The sequence below is a fragment of the Xenopus tropicalis genome, chromosome 2, assembly GCF_000004195.4.
Source record: "Xenopus tropicalis strain Nigerian chromosome 2, UCB_Xtro_10.0, whole genome shotgun sequence".
In the NCBI taxonomy this organism is placed as follows: Eukaryota; Metazoa; Chordata; class Amphibia; order Anura; family Pipidae; genus Xenopus; species Xenopus tropicalis.
In genome coordinates this window covers 158,594,969-158,616,620 of record NC_030678.2, presented here as the reverse complement: position 1 = coordinate 158,616,620, position 21,652 = coordinate 158,594,969, and the positions used below count along the sequence as shown (strand labels likewise).

Genomic DNA, 21,652 nt, shown 5'->3' with positions numbered 1-21,652 from the left:
TGCTTTTCATTTAAAACTTGTGTGCAGGTAAAACCTAAAAAATGTGATGTATTCTTATTAAACTATTCTGCCTTCTCCCAGCTTCCCAGCTTCTTTGGGTTTTTTTAATTGCATTTGGCATCAGTAAGAACCAAATCAAATACAACTATAACTGTTTTTCTGCAGTTGAAATTCTATTGTGTTTTAGGTTCTACAGGAACACAAGTACATTGAGTGCATGAACCAGTGGAAACATTAGAAAGAATATTAATTTTACCTTAAACTGTAGACCCCAAAAGGAGAACAAAGATGGAGGGGCTCCTTCACGTTTAAGTTCAAATTCTGGCTATACAAAGAATATATTTAGTGTCAGTTTATTATTTACAGTAGCAATAGTTCTGAAAACACAGAAAGCTATTATTTAAGTTAACAGACTCGGGCACATGTTCTTTTGCACTTGGCATCTATGGGTACAGATCAGCTCTTGTTACTGCATTTTGCTTTCCATAATGACATAATTATACCATTCTTTATCCACAGTCATCCAGTGATACAATCCTGATACATAGGATTGCTATAAAATGCTAAAAACATTATATAACATATACAGGCAGGGTACAAACAAGCCTGGGCTACTAAAAGGCTTTCTATATAGAAACTGTAATCTCCTCAAAATTAAAAAATCATTATTATAAAAGAATATTTCTATGTCTATTGATAAATTTGCCACACATTTATTAAATCATATAATGGGGCATTTACAATTCTCCCAGCAGAAGCGCAAGAGCACTAAAGGGTGCAAGGAGGGCAGTGGCAGAGGGTGCAGGTCAGTGCTTTCCCTTTCACCTGAGCAGCCAATGGCAGTGTTTCCTAGAAAAGTATAAAAAGGTAAAGAAAGGAGACTAGTGGGAGGGTGCGGGGCACTTGCCTTGGGTGCCCCCAACTCTAGGCACGGCATTGGACCACACAATTTTCTAAGCATACACATATATACACACATTTACACACCTTTGTATTTTTATATCAAGTTTCCCCTCTTTCTGTTTCTTAAACATATGAGTGGTGATTGCACTGTATTATTACTTTCTTATTTTAAGTTGGTGATTTTATTGCACTCTAAGCAATTTTATTGCATTTCCAGTTTTGCTGATTGCTTGTTTCTGCCTGTAAAACATTCACTGCACAGCTAGACCAGCGCAACTGGGACTCTGGGACTGTCTCAACGCGCAATCATTTTTTATTATTGACTGATTTTATTTTTCATTTTACTTTGCGTTGTTCTGGATTACTTGTTTCTGATGGTTAAACATGTGTGAGGGGGCATGGCCTGACTGCTCATGGAGTAAGACGTGGCTTGGGAGAGCTTCGTGTACTCCTGTCTTAATACTGTGCTGGAGGAAACCGGGACTGGCTGCTGATGGGGTAACAACCCCCCCCCCCCCACCAACCAACTATGAAAGGTAAAAATCAGCACAATAAGCGAAAATCAGAGGCACCTACCCGCATGGAACAGTTTGTACGACAGGCCGCACACGCCACTGAACTATCCAATATGGCGCCCGAGCCCACGGCACCCGAACCAGGCGCACAGTCTGAGGCATCCCCGCTGCAACCAACTTTGCACGACCTGCTGAAGGCAGTACAGCAATGCCAACAAACCTACCAAGCCACCATTATGACAAAAACAGACAAGCTGAAAGCCGAGCTGTCACTGACAAAACGTGACATGCAACGCATAAGAGAGCGCACAACGGCCGCAGAGGCCCGAAACTCGGCCCTGGAAGACATGAGCCACCCCCTACGGCAAACCACCCACAATCTCTAGCAGCAGGTGGAACGGAAAAAACTAGGCGGCCTTGAAAACAGGGGGAGAAGGAGTAACATCCGGCTCATAGGCCTTCCAGAGCGGGAGGAAGGGGACCACCCGGACTTGTATCTTGGAAACACTGCTGCTCCTGCCCAATTCTGATCTTGCCCATTCCCACACCTAAGGGCCGATTCACTAAAGGTTGATAAAATGTGCATTATTTATAGCGTGTTAAAAATTTTATCGCGTCTAATTTTTCGCAAATTAACGCTCCATACACGCCATTACTTTCGAAAAACTACTGTACTGAAAATGACCATTTCCCTGCAAACTGGAGGCTGCATCACTCTGGGGCCAACACAGACTTAAATAAATCCCACTGCAAAGTCCTTATTGTGTTGCCAAAAGCTCATGAACTGTACTTTTCTATAATTACCGCCTGCCCCAAGTAGGTGTTCATTTTCGCGCAGACTAATGCGATATTTAGCGCGTCTAAGTGTTTGTGAATCATGCGTTAGTGTTATTTCTGCATGCTAATTAACGCAAAATTTAACACACGCGATATGCAACTTAACTCATGCGTTAATACTTTAGTGAATCGCACGTTTTTTCCCGCGTCAATTTTAGCGCAAAAAAGCATGCGATAAAACTTATCGACCTTTAGTGAATCAACCCTCTAGTGTCTTAACCCCCCTATCCTTATAGACTGTAAGCTCTTTTGGGCAGGGCCCTCTTCACCTCTTGTATCGGTTATTGATTGCTTTATATGTTACTCTGTATGTCCAATGTATGAAACCCACTTATTGTACAGCGCTGCAGAATATGTTGGTGCTTTATAAATACATGTTAATAATAATTTGATCCTAATAGCCTAACCAAGCCCTGTACAGTGCCCACCAAGCTGTCCAAGAGGATAAAAGCATGTAAAACTGCTGTAATGTTCCTCCCCTTCAGCCCTGATTACGTTCACAGTTCCTTACTTAACCCTTTCCCATATGCAGTGAGATGAAGATACAGATTGTACAAGCAATTCTAAGCACTAATTTCAGTTACAAAGAATAAAGGTGGCCTTACAATGACAGATTTTAGCTGCTGATTCGGGTCCTTCAGACTGGTTCGACAGCTTATCTGTCCTGGATGTGCAACCCCGGATGGGCCTACCTGACCCAGATCTCGATTGGGCAGGTTTGAATGTCTGTCAGACTGGGGACTGCATAAGTTCGTTGATGCAGTTCCCGATCCGACCACACCTATACCTTGCCGTTGTAATTCGACCAATGCCTGCTTGCTAGGGCAATTGGCCGGTACCAATGGTAGAGTTCATATCTGCTGTTGGACAATCTGTATGTGGGTCATACATGTACAGGTTGTGGTCAGGCTGTAGATACCCCATGCAGTGGCAGTATTCAGTGTAACCTGCTTATAAGCGGACCTTGGAAAGCAGGGGCTGGTATTTCAGCACTTTTCTGCAAATACAAATATCACATTATAATCACTGTGACTGACATTTTTACACAAGCATACAGCCTAGGCATCCATATTGGTCTCTTGCTTCAGGGCAGATGCCAAGATTCTCTGATGCAGTAGCTCAGTTGTGCCATTAGTGTTGCCACCTGGGCAGTATTTCACCAGACTAGTCAGTAAAACACCTGCCAAGACTGGGCCAGTTTTAGAAATTTACCAGAAATGCACTTGTCTATAAAGTTGTAATTCCCTTTTGTTCCACCCCTGGCCCAGATCCACACCAATTCAGCTCCGATTAAAGTCTTTTCTATCCCAATCTATCCAAAATCTACCCAATAACCTGCCTACCTACATCTCTACCTATTCCCTTGCATCAGGGGCAACTAGATAACAAGATCACCCAGGCCCTTAGGGCTCTGGCACACGGGGAGATTAGTCGCCCGCGACAAAACTCCCTGTTCGCGGGCGACTAATCTCCCCGGATTGCCATCCCACCGGCGAAAATGTAAGTCGTCGGTGGGATGGCAAATCGTCGAAGTTGCCTCGCGAGGCATTTCCGGCGATTTGCCGAAATTGCGCCGCCGCGTGTGCCATCCCACCGGCGACTTACATTGCTGCCGGTGGGATGGCAACTGATGGCAACTCGGGGAGATTAGTCGCCCGTGGACAGGGAGATTTGTCGCGGGCGACTAATCTCCCCGTGTGCCAGAGCCCTTAATGTTGCATTGTACACACTTATTTCTTAATGCTTTAAAGGAGAGGGAAAAGTAAAAACTAAGTAAGCTCTATCAGAAAGGTCAGTGTAAATACAGCCATAAGCACTCACAGAAACGCTGCACTTGGTCCTCTGTCAAAAGAAACAGGATTACTTGTCTCTTTTTTTTCCTGTGCCAGAGACACGCAGCTCTCTCCTGAGTTTTAAACATTTGACCACTTGGCCAGATATTATGAACAAGGCCCACAAACAAACTACAGCAACAAGAAATGTTTCTGTGCCCATAGTCATTGACTTCTGGCCACTGTAGAACTTATAAGCTTGCCCAAGTTTGCCCATGAAGAGGAAAAGAAAATGACTTACGTCTGCTAGCGAGTAACTGGGTTCCTGCACATGAAATATATCAGATGTAAAAGATGCTGTGTGAGTGGTTTTTAAAAATAGTTCATATTATATAAACATATTGGGGATGTTTTTGTAAAGAGAAGCAAAATGATTTCAAGACTTCTTTAAAATCTCATTAAACCCTATTCCCCCTCTATGATTCTTTTGACGCTGTTACAGTGTCAGAGGTATCCCAGCTTCTCTTGTGGCCCCTAAATCCTATGTCTTAATCATCATGTAAAGGAGAATTCAATCCCATGAATGAATATGGCTATCACTTTTTATACACTGAACTTACTGCAGCAGCCTAAAGGTTCAACATCTCTAGTATTAATGATTCAGGTGTTTATAGTTGGCATTGGAGCTCCCCATTTTGGATTCTGCACATGCTCAGTATGCTCTGCGGGCCCGGATTTGTGACAAGGCCACTAAGGCCCTGGCCTAGGGTGGCACAAATTTAGGGTCGGCATGCTGCCCTGCTGCATGTAAATTTGCTTGTATACAGAGCACTGGGAACAGGAGGCGCAGAAAACTTAAGCGTGTCCTGTCCCCAGTGCTCTGTAAGGGATCCTGTGCGGGGTGGAGGGGGGCGGGGTAGAGGGGGGCCCCTGGGATTATTAAATTCTGATACAAATGTTACTGGTTTCTGAGCTTCCATGTAAGGAGAATCTAAATTTATTACTAATCAGACTTGAATCGTGGATTCTATATGGTATGATGTGAGTTGGTGTATGCAGAAAATGTCCACACCATGGGTATCCAGACACCTCCTAACTATCTCCTCCTCTTCTCTTCATCCCAACCCTGCTCCTGCTCCCATTTTTACCATTACTGGCATGCTCATTAACCCTGTTCAGCACAATGCTTGTGGGTAATTTCTGGCTTTTTCCATTTATTCTGTCATCATACCGTAGAGTACTGATACCACTGCCATAACCTGCCACTTTTTCTTATTTATAAGATTCATTCTTTTTACTTTTAAAGGACATGTAAACCCCACACACAAAAATGTAATCAGTGAACAGCCTCTTTGAAATCTTTCAATACCTGCCACACTGGTCGTCCAGAGGTTAATAGTAAGGCTGCAGTATCCCCTTAATTACTTAGATTTCCTTCTCCTCCTGTAACCCACTCGGCCCCCCCTTGGGAATTCGCTTTGCCTTCTGGCTTGTGAGCATGCTCAGTTGTTCTAAGCTCAGATTCCTAAACATGCCCCCAGTCTAGCAGCCAGTAAAGAGATGGTATTGCTGGTTCCCATAGAAACTCAGCTCTAGCTGTCTGCTTCATTGTTGTCTCCTAACCTCCTCTCCTGAGCTCAGCTCAAACAAAGCAGAACTTCTATCAGAGTCAGTTGTGCCTGTGTGAGTCTATATTCTTGATTAGATGTATGCTGAATAAGGGTCTGTGTGTGTGTATGCTGTTTGCAGATTTAAATGTATCTGATTATGTATCAAAGGAAAAATGGCCACCGGGTGAAAGCTGCTATTTGCTTTAGGAAAATGTGATGGTGCTGGCAAACGGAGGGAATATATGCAGTACAAATGGTGCCATTTGGGTGGGGGAGACGTGCCCAACTGATATACATTGTAGGCAAATGTAAGCTTTACATGTCCTTTAAGCAACTATTAAAACACTCACCCATGCCCTTATCTTATCCTGCCAAGTCTACAAACAAATACTAAGCAGATTGCTACCTTTCCTCTCTTTATTCCTTTAGCCTGAATCCCTTTCCAAACTGTGATCCCTTCACTTTCAGGCAGAGTAGCACCCAGGAGAGCCTGTCCTATGACCTTATCCTATAATGGAGTTCAGTGCTGCTCTTTCTATCCTGCCTGTCTGCCTTGAGTGCACTGTTAGCAGTGCTATACCTATACCTACAGGTGCAATACTTATATCTAAGCACCTCGCTCAGGGGGTCTCTGTTCCCCAATTGGGAATTAACCCAATTACTAAATGGGAGGTGCAAGGCCAAGGATTCTGTGTGCCCCAGTTGGATACAAGCTAGATACTGTGTAAGTACAGGCATTGACACCTTACCTAGAATTTCATTCTGGCGGCCTTACAAATAAACTTGTATTAGTGCAGTAAATCATAGCGACCAACCAGAGGCTTGCTATTATACCGTAAGGAGGCAGATAAAAGCTATGTTTTGTTGTTTGCTATGGGTTACTGCCTTGTGTTTGAGCCAATTGTGTTCGGCCAGTTAATAACTCCGTTTTCTTTACCGTACATACCAGATGTGAGGGGTATGGGATTAAGCAGTAAACTCACCACTAACCAGAAAAATGAAGCCACCAAATGCCATGGCATCTATGACAAAGGGTATTTTGGCCAATGACTATTATTTGAAGCATTAACAGAGGAATAATTTACTTACCACAATTAAGGAAGCATTAGCCTAATAACAGAACACAAGAAAACACTATTAGACCATTCACCATACCGCTCCTAAAAATAAAATGGTGGATTTAAATAGACACAAATATATATCACAACACAAGTACTCTAGGTAATATAATGTGAATATGATACAGGTATGGGATCTATTAACCAGAATGCATTTATAATAATAAAACAGTACCTGTACTTGATCCCAACTAAGATATAATTACCCCTTATTGGGGGCAGAACAGCCCTATTGGGTTTATTTAATGGTTAAATGATTCCCTTTTCTCTGTAATAATAAAACAGTACCTGTACTTGATCCCAACTAAGATATAATTACCCCTTATTGGGGGCAGAACAGCCCTATTGGGTTTATTTAATGGTTAAATGATTCCCTTTTCTCTGTAATAATAAAACAGTACCTGCACTTGATCCCAACTAAGATATAATTACCCCTTATTGGGGGCAGAACAGCCCTATTGGGTTTATTTAATGGTTAAATGATTCCCTTTTCTCTGTAATAATAAAACAGTACCTGTACTTGATCCCAACTAAGATATAATTACCCCTTATTGGGGGCAGAACAGCCCTATTGTGTATATTTAATGGTTAAATGATTCCCTTTTCTCTGTAATAATAAAACAGTACCTGTACTTGATCACAACTAAGATATAATTACCCCTTATTGGGGGCAGAACAATCCTATTGGGTTTATGTAATGTTCAAATTTTATTTAGTAGACCTAAGGTATGGAGAATTAAATTACGGAGAGATCCCTTATCCAGAAAACCCCAGGTCCTGAGCATTCTGAATAGTAGATCCTTTACCTGTATTCTGTACAGGTATGGGGCCTGTTATACAGAATGCTCGGGACCTGTTGCTTTCCGGATAAGGGGTCTTTCCATAATTTGGATCTTCATACCTTAAATATAAGTCATTTTAACAATTAAATAAACCCAATAGTATTGTTTTTCCTCCAATAAGGATTATAAGGATAATAAAGCCCCTGTAAGCTGATGTGCATAGAGGCTCCCTAATAGCCAATCACAGCCCTTATTTGGCACCTCCATGAACTTTTATGGTGCTTGTGTTGCTCCCCAAGTGCAAGTGAGAGAGGTTGGGGACCCCTGGTATAAAGCAATGTATAGCTTAGTTCAAAACCAAGTATATTGCAAAAGTGCAAAGCCACATAATGTCTACATAGTATGGAAAGTATGGTAAGGTATGGCATATTAAAGCATGGTAAAGTAATAAAGGAGGAAACAGGTTTGGGATCCCTTATCCAAAAAACCCATTATCCAAAAAGCTCAGAGTTATGGGAAGGCCATCTCCCATAAAGTCCAGCAAGATCCCTTATCTGGGAAACCCCACGTCCAGAGCATTCCAGATAATAGACCTATAACTGTACTATAATTAGTAACAAAAGAAAAGTTTGTCCATTTGATAAAGGCCTTCCTTTACAAATACCGTATATACCGGATATGAGGGGTACTGGGTTATTCATTCTAATTGTACAACAAACCATAAAAATAAAGCCACTTTATGCCATGACAAAGAGTATTCTAGCCAACTGATATTATTTGTAGCATTAACAAAAGGAATAATTTACTTACCTTCATAATCTCGGCAATAGCCTAATAGAAGAACACAAGAAAAAACTATTAGACCATGCCCCTGCTAAAAAGAGAAATGGTGGATTTCAATATATATGACACTGTATAACACTGTAAACATGAGGGTAATAGGTGCACTTTAACATGTACCACTGTTATTGTGTTTGTATTGTTATTGGGCAGCATTCTCTGCCTGGTAAAAAATATATACAGTATCCATAAAAGTTTCAGTTTGGGCTCAGATACTGTATGTCCATTTTGCTGATCATTAAGAGAAATGAGACACTGAAAAATTTTAGGTGTTTTGCACATTTCTTATTCCTAAGTAGAAGAATAAGCCACTTACCTGTATCCCTTCCGCTCTATCATCTCTCTGCAGAAAATAAAAAAAAAAAAATATATATATATATATTATTAATACATAGTAAGTATTTCAGAAATTTTTTTGTTAATGATTGGTTAAAAATGTTATGGTTTTCAGGTGACTAAATTATCATGGATGTAAAATTGTTGGTACCAAGTTTTTGAAGCACTCCATATAAGTCAGTGATCTCACTAGGAAGGGCATTCCCCAACCTCACTGCCCTCACCGTGAAAACCCCCTACGCTGCTTCAAATTGAAGCTCCGTTCCTCTAATCTAAAAGAACCCCCCCATCTGCCTATAATCCCTCTAATGTACTTGTACAGAGTAATCATGTCCCCTCGCAAGCGCCGAAAACAACCCCAACCTCGACAGTCTAACCTCATAGTTTAACCCTTCCGTCCCCTTTACCAGTTTAGTTGCAGTCTCTGCACTCTCTCCAGCTCATTAATATCCTTCTTAAGGACTGGAGCCCAAAACTGCCCCCCATACTCAAGGTGAGGCCTTACCAGGGACCTATAAAGGGGCAAAATTATGTTTTCATCCCTTGAGTCAATGCCCTTTTTTATACAAGACAGCACTTTATTTGCTTTAGTAGCCACAGAATGACACTGCCTGTTACAGATATGTTATCTGTATTATGAAAACTAAGTCATTGTGAAGTTTTTGGTATTTATAGTCCAATATCTTGTTATGTAAGTGAAAACTAACAAACTTTCAGGCAAGCTTAGAAAGAGGTTACCTGGTTAAACTGTTTAGTTTACACTTCCCACTGACATCTATGGCATCTCTGCAGCTTTTAGGTGGAATTTAGGCATCATTTTGATTTGTATTTTTGGAAAGAGGACATAGCACATTTGTTAAACCCAATTTTCTGCATGTTATTGCAGAAATGTTAATAAAAGACTCTCCCCGGCAACTGCATGCAACTAAATGTGGCCAGAACCATGGTGTTGCTGTTAAAACAGCAAATTGCTCATCTAGTGTTAATAAATTACTTACAGCTTGTTCCGCCAACTCTTCTTCCTGCAAATACAAAGAAAAACATATTTTATGTGATATAATAAATGGCATTTCAAGAAAGCATTGTTTGATAATAATGTGAAACAAACTGATCATTTTGATTCTCGAAAAACCATAAACATTTATATTAGTCAGACAGATAGATAGATAGCAATATACAGTATACAGGTATGGAATCTGTTATTCAGAAACCAGTTGTCCAGAAAGTTCTGAATTACGGGAAGGGCGTCTCAATAGATTCCATTTTAATCAAATAACTTTAACTGTTAAAACATATTTCCCTTTTCTCTGTAATAATAAAACAGTACCTGCACTTGATCCCAACTAAGATATAATTACCCCTTATTGGGGGCAGAACAGCCCTATTGGGTTTATTTAATGGTTAAATGATTCCCTTTTCTCTGTAATAATAAAACAGTACCTGTACTTGATCCCAACTAAGATATAATTACCCCTTATTGGGGGCAGAACAGCCCTATTGGGTTTATTTAATGGTTAAATGATTCCCTTTTCTCTGTAATAATAAAACAGTACCTGTACTTGATCCCAACTAAGATATAATTACCCCTTATTGGGGGCAGAACAGCCTTATTGGGTTTATTTAATGGTTAAATGATTCCCTTTTCTCTGTAATAATAAAACAGTACCTGTACTTGATCCCAACTAAGATATAATTACCCCTTATTGAGGGCAGAACAGCCCTATTGGGTTTATTTCATGGTTAAATGATTCCCTTTTCTCTGTAATAATAAAACAGTACCTGTACTTGATCCCAACTAAGATATAATTACCCCTTATTGGGGGCAGAACAATCCTATTGGATTTATTTAATGGTTAAATGATTCCCTTTTCTCTGTAATAATAAAACAGTACCTGTACTTGATCCCAACTAAGATATAATTACCCCTTATTGGGGGCAGAACAATCCTATTGGGTTTATTTCATGGTTAAATGATTCCCTTTTCTCTGTAATAATAAAACAGTACCTGTACTTGATCCCAACTAAGATATAATTACCCCTTATTGGGGGCAGAACAGCCTTATTGGGTTTATTTAATGGTTAAATGATTCCCTTTTCTCTGTAATAATAAAACAGTACCTGTACTTGATCCCAACTAAGATATAATTACCCCTTATTGGGGGCAGAACAATCCTATTGGATTTATTTAATGGTTAAATTATTCCCTTTTCTCTGTAATAATAAAACAGTACCTGTACTTGATCCCAGCTAAGATATTATTAATCCTTATTGCAGGCAAAACAATTCTATTGGGTTTATTTAATGTCGAAATTAATTTTTAATAGACAAAGTATGAAGATCCGCACTACAGAAAGACCCCTTATCTGGAAAACCCCAGGTCCTGAGCATTCTGGATAACAGGTCTCATACCTGTAGATAGAGATAGACACTCACCTCCTCCCATGCAGATCCAAGTATTCCACACAGAAAGTACTTACCTGCAGAGCAGCTTCCTGGTCACCTTCCTGTGTTTCCCATGTCATGTACGGTAATATATTAACTGCAGATATTATTACAGACTCATTTGGGACATAGTCCTTTGATTTCTTTTTTTTATCCTGATTGTAAAAGGAAAGTACATTCACTTAGTTTGGATCTTTCTTAAAGGACATGTGTATTTCGCAGGGAGTGGCACACCCCATTTCACTGTTTAATTTATAATATTCTTACCCCTGTTTATGTTTAAGCCTTGTAAAGCGCTATGTACATTTGTGGTTTTCAGTTTGGTAATTTGGAGTGGCAATTTGGAGTCACCCCTATCCAAGGCCTAGAAACTAGGGGTAGGCAGAAAAGGCACGTGCCTAGTGTGCAACAAAGGAGGGGGGAGAGGTTGTTGGACACGTACATCTTCGCCTACCCCTAACTTGGCTTCAGTGTGCTCCTCAGTACAGTACATCGCTTCCATCTTGCATTACACCCCCACCACTCCCGCTCCTCAGCAGTCCTCCCCCCCTAGTTGTCACTTTGCTGTGGGAGGGAAGTGTGCCCTGGTGTTGGGCCAGGAACTGCCCACAATATATACTTTCCAAAAATATATGATTTTCTGAGGTCAATGCACTGTTAGGGGGCTTCTGTCTCACCTAAAAATAGGCAGCATATTATTCTTTATTCATATTGGTAAACCCCTTTGCCATTCACACAGGAACTCAAATCACATTCAGCGTGAGCCAATAAAATTGCCTCTTATGTTGCACAAAAAGGTAAATGCCCACTCAGTTACTTACCCGTTTCTCTACAGCGACAAAGCTTGTAAACTGAGTGATGATTGAGTACTTCTTGCTCAGCTCAATAATAAAGGACTTCATTTGCTGCTTTTTCATCTACATAAAGGAGACAAAGGCAGAGCAGGTATATAACACACACATGGTAATCTTGTGGTTTCTGGTGTTTGAAAACTACACAGAATATGTCATTTTACTGCTTAAGAGCAAGAATAAAGGGGCCAGTTTAGAGTAATTTTGCTACTTTTATAGTATCAGTAATGTGGTTAACACTCCAAAATACCCAGCATTTTCATTTAACAGCTTCTTTTGCACCACTGGAACATTTTTTTGAATTGTTGCAATTTGCATTGGGTATTAATGATTCAGACAGCTAATGGCACACAGGGCATTTTGTCCAAAGCTGTCATCAAACAGGCAACAAAAACATCCATATCATTCTTATGGGGTTATGTAATAAACAGCATTAAGTTTGCCCAGGAACAGTAACCCATAGCAACCAATCAGCAGGTAGCATTTACATAGTGATGTTTGCCCAGTAGCAGTAACCCTTAGCAACCAATAACATGTTTGCTTTTAAATAGGTGAATAGTAAAATGCTACCTTTTTTGCTTTTCAACAGGTGAATAGTAAATGCCTTTTATTACATAATGGGGCAAATGTTACTTAATGAAAGGCTACTTGGCTGATGGAACAGTGACAGGCAGACCTCACAATCACAATTAACCATTATACCTATTCATGGAAACCCAGACCTTTTAGATTTAGAAGATCTAAATCACTCTGCTAATTCAAGCTACTAACTGGGGCGCAGAGACAATGCTGCCAAGGCAAGGTGATGGTAATAGAGTGGCCCTGTGAATAATATAACTATTTAGGCACAATAAGATCTTGGATAACATGTATTCAGATTAAAACAATACAGACTTCATGTTCATGTTCTTTCTCGTGCAGGATTCCATCTTCATAATCCCTAATAACAGCCCTTGCCGTCAGTTTATGAAGCATCTGCATAGAAAGAAAATGACAAAGTAGTAAAGTGCAATGCTAATTTACTAGGCTTTATGGGAAAATTATTACTAGACTGTCCAACCTGCCTTGTATATATTGTTGGTTTTATTGAGTGGGCTTTTAAAGGAGAAGGGGGGAGGGCAAATGTTAGACACCCCCCAGTGATTAAAATCGCTTACCTGATACCCTGGGCCTATGCTCCTGTTTGCTAAGAACTGCACCGGCCCAAGGTATTTCTGCAGAAGATCCTTGCCACCCTCTATGGAGTTTTCCATCTTCTTTTCATTACAGTCCATCCAGCACGTGAGCATTCCATGTGAACTTGCAAACAAAGCCAGCTCTTTCATTCTAGTGCACATGTGCATGCCCGCGGCCCGGTGAGAAGAAGAGAGAGGAGGAAGAAATATCTGCAGAAGTAGCCTGGGTCGGAGCAGTTTTTTGCTAACAGGAGCACCAGCCCGGCATATCAGGTAACAATCACTGGGAGGTGCCTAACATTTGGCTTCCCTAGTGATTTGGATTTGGACTTTCCTTCTCCTTTAACCTGCACCCAACAGACCTACATTTTGGGACAATAGTGTAACTGCCGCAAAATAAAGAATAATTGTTCAGCTGGGCACATGGTGAAGAAATGTATGACCACAGAGCACCCTGAATGCAAACTAAAAGCACCCCTCAGTGCCTGTATTTGCCCCATCTGCTACAGGCCACAGGTCAGACTTTGTACCAACTGAAGCATAAAAAGTTCTTTGTGGTTCAAGAAAAGTTCTTTGTGGTCTTCTAAAGTTCTTGAAAATACTTAGCAGTCATCCTTGGCTTTTCTACTTAACCCTCCATCTTGGGTATGGATATGAATTCCATCAGGACAACTTTAACAAGGCCACAGTAGAGAGGCGCAAACAGTCACATACATTTAATATGGGTTTTAGTACATTTTTATTTAGCACGAGGCACTATACAACGTGAAATTAAAATTGTTGAGTCCCAGCTTCCACCTACTTCATATTACTTACAGGTTCTATTCCTCCAAGGAGTATCCGGCCAGGCCCACAAAGACAATTCATAGCAATGATATATAGAGCAGAAAGTCCCAACAGCAGAATTAATGTATATTACACAAACTGCCTATACCCCATGTCCCTATATTTACCGTTCCTCTGGTCTTCTGTAATTCCGTAGTTGATACCATAGTGTCCAGTTCATTGTCATCAATTAAAGCTTGTAGCTTGGCCTAGAATGTGAAAAAGTTTTTTTTATGTTTTAAATATCTATATGATGCCCTGGCTTCCAAACTACAGTATTTGTGAATTACTTCCTGCAAGCTGCCTTAGAGGTTTTTTAGTCCAGTCCATAGTTTGAGATCTAATAGACCTGGGCTTTCAGGTCTAATAAATGATAGTTTGTTTTATTCCAACTGCTCTAGACCACTTACTACTTACAGATAATTGGCTGCTATAGGTTAGACCCCTACAACGACCATGCCCACTCCTGTTCCTATATAATCCCTATTATTAATAAATAGATCAAGGAGTGGTAGTGCCATAAAGCAAATAACGGTGTGTTGGATTTGTGATATGCTGAGTCTGTTTGCCTATGCCATTGCAAGGGGGAAATTAACCGATGGCCTGTTAATTAATGCAACGGGTTAAAGTGCACAAGCAACCAATGAACTGGTCCAATAGGAAAAACTTAAGGGCAAAGCCGGACTTGGAAATGCAGTATGCGGATGTGGGTTTGGTGTATACAATAAGCCCTAATACCCAAGAAACATATACATACACAGACAAAGGAAAGCAACTGTGGTTCCCATGCACAGGAAAAGAGAGAATCCTTACCTGGGTGCAGTGATGAGCAAAGCCATAAACAAGAAGGCAACAAGGGTTGAACAAAGCCGGTATGTGTGCTGGGGCTTGAACGGGCTCTGGGTCATTATCACTGAACTGCATCCATTTAACAGATGCACTAGTGCATGCAGGGGAATCCATTTTTTGCAGTTGTGCCTCCATCTGTCAAAGGAAGTTGTTAAGTGTCATTTTATCAGAGTCAGATTTAAAACAAGTGTGTCATTGCCCTAGGCTCCCAGCATCTGTGGTACCCGTGGGTGAAGGAATGTAGATAAAAAATAAATGCTGTGCAAGGAAAGCAATACACAGGGGAATACTGGATGCCAACTCTGCCAAACCAAGTGGCAGCTTACTGGCTTGTACAGAGTATTACCTGTATGACTGATACTGAATAGTGTTTCCATCGGATATTGATTGAGTTTAGGAAATTCTGTCTAGCAAGGACTGTATCAGGCTGTGGATGGGGTCCTCGCACAACAGGTCAGCATGGAACCCCAAGTGATCTGATCATTGGCTTACTTGGGCAGTGTAAGGCAAATGATTGGATGATCTTGCTTTAACCCACCACTTGATGAAGAACCACCCCTTTGGCTATTTTTGCAATTAATAAGAAACCCTGGGCTGTGCTGGAATCAAATGAAGGGCAGCACAGAAAAAGAAGAGGTGGAAAAACTTTTTGTGGGGCTGCCCTGTGTAATTAAAAAGAGTACTGCTCTATCTTTTTTTGAAAAAATGAATACAATAAATAGGCGACTTACCTTTTTTTTCCAGCTGGACTTAGCTTTATCTTCAAAAAATTCAAAGAACCCAGCACCGTACCGAGCCAAACACCGCAACATATGGCGATTGGCTGTTGCACTGAAAGCACACACACCATAGAGCACATTAAACATAATATTTAGTCTGTTGGCCAGTTATAATGTACTTTTAGCAACTGCATATTAAACACACAATACACACGCCTGAACTGTATAGATTGCTGAGCAGACATATCATTTATATGGCCATTGCAATGCTGATTTGATTCTGCCTCAATCACAACCTTAACAATAATGCCAAAAGCAGAAAATGCCCAAGTCAGCAGACTATCCTAATATGATCAAATGGGTTCTGCAAATAGCATGGGCAGGTTTGAAAATCCCATGAATTGAGCATTGCTTCGGCTCTTTGATGCAGTCCTCTCCTGACAGGCCTGCATAGGTCTCTATTATAAAGTGATCCTTGGTCTGATTGGCCCTGTGTATAGGTGCAGCTTAAAGTGATACTGGATTTCTTTCTTGTTTTGTGTAAAGATGTACTTTGGTATCTGAGTACCTGTCTAAGAAAAATCCTTCATTCCCGGCCGGAGTCAGTATCTGAGAGTATCTAAAGGTGCCACATACATGTAATAATGTACAACAAAGGCAAAAAGTGATTGACAAATGAAAGGTGACCATTACTTACCCAACGCCACAGGTGAATAGCCGCACTTTCCCTGCATTCTTTTTGAGGATCTGAAAGACGAGGCTCTCATTCTGGATGTGTCCATCAGATATAAGCAGAACATTGTGCATGTCACTGGGAGGAGCCAGCAAACATAAGGACTGCAGAGGCTTCCAAAGTTCCGTGTTTCCCATGTTTGGTTTGGCCATCTGGTAAGTACAATCCAAAGAGAACACACAAACCAAATATCAGTAAAGTAAAATATAGGACTGACTGTGTACATTATGTACTGGACAATCTCACATAAAGCAGGGTTCCCACATTCATAGGCAACGCATTAAAAGGCTCCAGGAGCTCTGTTTGGTAAAGTTAAATATACCCATTCCAGACAATCAATAAAGGTATGGGACCTGTTATCCAGAATGCTCCGGACCTGGGGTTTTCAGATAAGGGGTCTTTCTGTAATTTGGATCTCCATACCTTAAGTCTACCAAAAAATAATTGTTTTGCCTCCAATAAGGATTAATTATATCTTAGTTGTGATCAAGTCCAAGGTACCGTTTTATTCCTACAAGTAAAAAGGAGTCATTTTTAAAAATAAAAGTCTATGGAAGGTGGCCTTCACGTAATTCGGAGTGAATTTCGGATAATGGATCCCATACCTGTACTCAGTTATCTCATGTAATATATAGAGCTTAAACCTTAACATAAAAAGACTTTGTCCTAATAGATACCAAGTTATAGATTCCCAGTGTTCCTTTTCTATCTATGCAACATGGAACCACTTGTTTATGGAAGATATACAGTAAGACCACCACCATTTTGGTTTTCTATTTTAATAGGACAGAATGGTAAGGGCAGCCAAATTACACTCAGCTACACTGTATCTATTAGCAGATTTTTATCCTCCAAATAACTTGATGTACCCCAGGGAAAGACAAACCTTTGAGAGTTAGTGCTTTGGCTGTTGGGGCAGATGTAGCAGTTGTAAAAAAACACTCATAGGGTATATGAGTACGCTCAGCGCCAGGCCAATGCTACAGAGCATACTGGCCTCTTGTTTGAGTAATAAAAAATTCAAAAGATGTAATGATAACTTGTGTGAAGGTTCAAATGGATAAATAACTTAGCTCTGGAGCGCCCTCTTCTGTTTCAGTCAAAAATAGGTCTTATGGGAAAAAAACTCCCAAACCATACATAATACAGCAAACAACTTGTACTATTACTCCCTCTAGTGTATAGTTAACATTAATTAGTGACCACCAAAATGAATAAACAAGTGTGTGTTGTGTTACAGTGACCCTGTATGCAAATGTATTGTTTAAAGTTCAAATTGCACTAACGTCATAAAATTTACGCCCATCAAGAGTCTCTTTTCCAGCAACGGATCCTTTCTTACTTATCTGTCCTTTTTGCGGGCTAAAGCGTTTTGCCGATACTGCCTTCCTCTAGTTACATAGTTACATAGGGTTGAAAAAAGACCATTGCCCATCAAGTTCAACCCATCCGAGTAAACCCAGCACACAACCTATACTAACCAATCTATACACTCACATACATAAACTATATATATACAACCACTAATACTAACTGTAGATATTAGTATCACAATAGCCCTGGATATTCTGCTTGTTCAAAAACTCATCCAGGCCCCTCTTATAGGCATTAACAGAATCTGCCATTACCCCATCACTAGGAAGGGCATTCCCCAACCTCACTGCCCTCACTGTGAAAAACCACCTACGCTGCTTCAAATGGAAGCTCTGTTCCTCTAATCTATAGGGGTGACCTCTGGTGCGCTGATTGTTTTTATGGGAAAAAAGAACATCCCCCAACTGCCTATAATCCCCTCTAATGTACTTGTACAGAGTAATCATGTCCCCTCGCAAGCGCCTCTTTTCCAGAGAAAACAACCCCAACCTCGACAGTCTAACCTCATAGCTTAAATCTTCCATCCCCTTTACCAGTTTAGTTGCACGTCTCTGCACTCTCTCCAGCTCATTAATATCCTTCTTAAGGACTGGAGCCCAAAACTGCCCCCCATACTCAAGGTGAGGCCTTACCAGGGACCTATAAAGCGGCAAAAATATGTTCTCATCCCTTGAGTCAATGCCCTTTTTTATACAAGACAGCACTTTATTTGCTTTAGTAGCCACAGAATGACACTGCCTGGAATTGGACAACTTGTGATCTACAAAAACCCCTAGATCCTTCTCCATTAAGGATGCCCCCAACACACTACCATTCAGTAGATAGTTTGCGTTTATATTATTCCTACCAAAGTGCATAACTTTGCACTTGTCAACATTGAACCTCATTTTCCAGTTAGCTGCCCAGTTTTCCAATTTTGTCAAATCTCTCTGCAAAGCGGCAGCATCCTGCATGGAACTTATAGTTTTGCACAATTTAGTGTCATCAGCAAAAATAGAAACAGTACTGTCTATGCCCCCCTCCAGGTCATTAATAAACAAGTTAAAAAGCAAAGGACCAAGGACTGACCCCTGCGGTACTCCACTAACCACACTGGCCCAATTAGAAAATGTTCCATTTACCGCCACTCTTTGTACTCTATCCTTCAGCCAGTTCTCTATCCAATTACAAATATTATGTTCTAGGCCAATATTCCTCAATTTGATCATTAACCTTCTGTGAGGTACTGTATCAAACGCTTTAGCAAAATCTAAGTAGATGACATCAACTGCCATTCCAGCATCAAGGTTCCTGCTCACCTCCTCATAAAAGGCGACTAAATTAGTCTGGCAAGATCTGTTACGAATAAAACCATGCTGGCACAAACTAATAGTATTGTGAACTGCAATGTATTCAACTATCCTATCCCTTATTACCCCTTCCAGAAGCTTTCCTACTACTGATGTCAGACTAACAGGCCTATAGTTTTCAGGCTGAGAATGAGATCCCTTTTTAAATAATGGCACCACATTAGCAATCCGCCAGTCTCTCGGCACCATGCCAAACCTCAACGAATCCTGAAAAATTATGTGAAGAGGCTTGGCAATCACAGCGCTCAGCTCATTTAATACCCTGGACCTCTGAGCATGTTTATTAATATTGGTGGTCACTAATTAATGTTAAATATATACTAGAGAGTGTAATAGCTAAAGTTGCTTGCTGTATTATGGTACTGTTTTTCCTTTTTCTTTTTTTCTTCTCTCTTTTCCCCATAAGACCTATTTCTGACAAGTCTAAAGCAAAAGAGGGTGCTCCAGAGCTAAGTTATTTATCTGTTTGAGTAATAAGTCAGGAGTGTTTAATTATTTACATTATACAGGGATCTGCTCTTTTAAAAAATGTTTTTCAGTGCAGAGTTCTGCTGAAGCATCACCATTAACTCATGCATTTTGTAAAATAGAAATTATTCAGGAAGCTACTGTACATAACAGTTGAACAGTTATATAACAACTGAAAGCACTAAAATAATACAGTAGCAGTAGTAAGGGTGGGTTGTATGGGGGCAAACTATGAGCATAGAGGCGGGGGGCCCACTTGCAATTTACAATAAGAAATGGCTCTTACTTTAATAAACTGTTCCACCTCTGGTAACAAGTTCTTGTTCTCCTTTGGACGGATTCTAAACTCCTTATAACCTGAAAGTCACAAAATGTACATCAGTGGTGGACATGTCAGCTTTGTACTTTTAAGCAACAGGTTGGTAACCTCAAAAACACATTAAAGAAATGCTGATATATGTAAATACTGATTTTATTCCCTACAATTGTAAGGAACTCCTATTGCTTGTGGGTGTCCCTTTAGCAAGGAGCGTGTGTGTGGGCTTAAAGTGAAGTATTCAGCAGTGCCAGATTTGTTATCAGGGCGCCCAGAGGCCCCCCCATTCCCAAACACATAGTCACACCCTGACATACTAATAACCCCTTTGCTCATAGCTTGTGTTTCCTTTGCAAACATGTCCCACACAGAGATGAGGAACACAACACTTTCTTTAAGATTTAATTGTATGACGTACCTGTACCAAAGCTGATTATGTTTATGTTGTGCCATGGGTTTAACGAGCTGGCTGCAAGCAGAGCAATCAATTTTGCAGTTTGGAAAGTGGATTCCATAGAATTGGAGCAATCAAGTAAGATGGTTAAATCCCTGTAATGTCTGCTTGTCTCAAAACTAGGCAGGAACACAAGCATGCATGCCTGTAGGAACAGAAGGATACATACATGTATGTAAGTCTATTCCCAGTAGTACATATCCACAGGCCTGTTTCACAGTCCGTGTGGCTATAATTCCAGGTGGGTATTGCTGTAAGTACTTTCTTTAGTTCAGGGTAGAAGTAAGGAAAAATAAATACTTGAGCTTCCGAGTTTCTTTACTAGCAGTCACACTTCAGATAGTGGGATTTAAATGACTATTTATTACCATTTATGTTTATAGCACTGGCATATCCCACAATGCTGTAGAGAGATCATACATCATTATTATTAACATTTATTTAAAAAAGCGCCCATGTATTCCGCAGTGCTGTACAATAAGTGGGTTTCATACATTGGACATACAGAGTGACATATAAAGCAATCAATAACCGAAACAAGAGGTGAAGAGAGCCCTGTCCAAAAGAGCTTACAATCATTCCAATCAGTTCTTGCCCCAGTTTAGCTTACAATCTAAGGTCCCTATCACATTCACACACACTACAGGCAATTTTAGTAGGAGCCAATTAACCTTCTTGTATGTTTTTGAGTTTGGGAGGAAACTGCAGGGATGGACAGTCTTAGTCAATAGGAGTGGCTTTGTCTGCTAAGGCGGCCATACCCAGACCAATAAGGTGAACTCTCCAGCCGATCGACCTATGCTTTGGCCAACATGGTGTATCAGCAGATGAAATTTTATAACCTGCCCTGTATTCACTGTCACAATCACACTTAGATAATTGTAAAATACAGTGAATTATAGGTTCAGCTTTACACAGCATCCTATGCTGATTTTGTAGATAAGACCATGTGAATGTGGTTTACCTACTACACCTGCTATAACGATAACACTGCTTTACCTCACTGTCCTCATCAGGATGTTTTTCTACCCACATTCTTGGCTGGCTGGAGCATTTCAGTAGGACGTAGAGCTGAAACCCTTCATCGTCCCATGAACTGGGTGTTTTTGTTGCAACCACAGCTGTGCAATCCGTTTTCTGTAAAGAAATGGCAATACAATGAATGAATGAACGAACGAACGAACGAACGTCAGTGAAAAATAAGAAACTATAATCAGGTCTCACTAAATACTGCCAGTTATCAGATTTGCACATATTGAGTTTTTTGGTTTGTAAAAAACTTCTTTTTTATTAAACATAAGCAATAATGACAGTTTACATAGTTTCTTTCAATTAGTGAAGCATGTAATACTGCTTTCTTTGACATATATATTATTAATAACAA

The 21,652-nt window shown here is 40.4% G+C and overlaps 1 protein-coding gene across 2 annotated transcripts in view; it reads right to left on the bottom strand.

Annotated features, from left to right (window-relative positions):
• The window catches only part of parp4 (poly(ADP-ribose) polymerase family member 4), a 54,090-nt gene that overhangs the window by 11,211 nt on the left and 21,227 nt on the right, over positions 1-21,652 (bottom strand). For both annotated transcript variants that reach the window (XR_004221397.1, XM_031897308.1), the window contains exons 20-35: positions 21,268-21,405; positions 20,233-20,413; positions 19,785-19,855; positions 16,272-16,459; positions 15,587-15,686; positions 14,820-14,990; positions 14,135-14,215; positions 12,901-12,981; positions 11,977-12,072; positions 11,191-11,310; positions 9,712-9,735; positions 8,694-8,720; positions 8,348-8,368; positions 6,727-6,747; positions 4,329-4,352; positions 257-325 (exon numbers count right to left, since the gene is read on the bottom strand). Coding sequence is in view for 1 of the 2 variants with exons in the window: in XM_031897308.1 (XP_031753168.1) it covers positions 257-325; positions 4,329-4,352; positions 6,727-6,747; positions 8,348-8,368; positions 8,694-8,720; positions 9,712-9,735; positions 11,191-11,310; positions 11,977-12,072; positions 12,901-12,981; positions 14,135-14,215; positions 14,820-14,990; positions 15,587-15,686; positions 16,272-16,459; positions 19,785-19,855; positions 20,233-20,413; positions 21,268-21,405 (1,413 nt within the window). In the remaining variant the exon portion in view is untranslated. The remainder of the gene's footprint in view (positions 1-256; positions 326-4,328; positions 4,353-6,726; positions 6,748-8,347; positions 8,369-8,693; positions 8,721-9,711; positions 9,736-11,190; positions 11,311-11,976; positions 12,073-12,900; positions 12,982-14,134; positions 14,216-14,819; positions 14,991-15,586; positions 15,687-16,271; positions 16,460-19,784; positions 19,856-20,232; positions 20,414-21,267; positions 21,406-21,652) is intronic.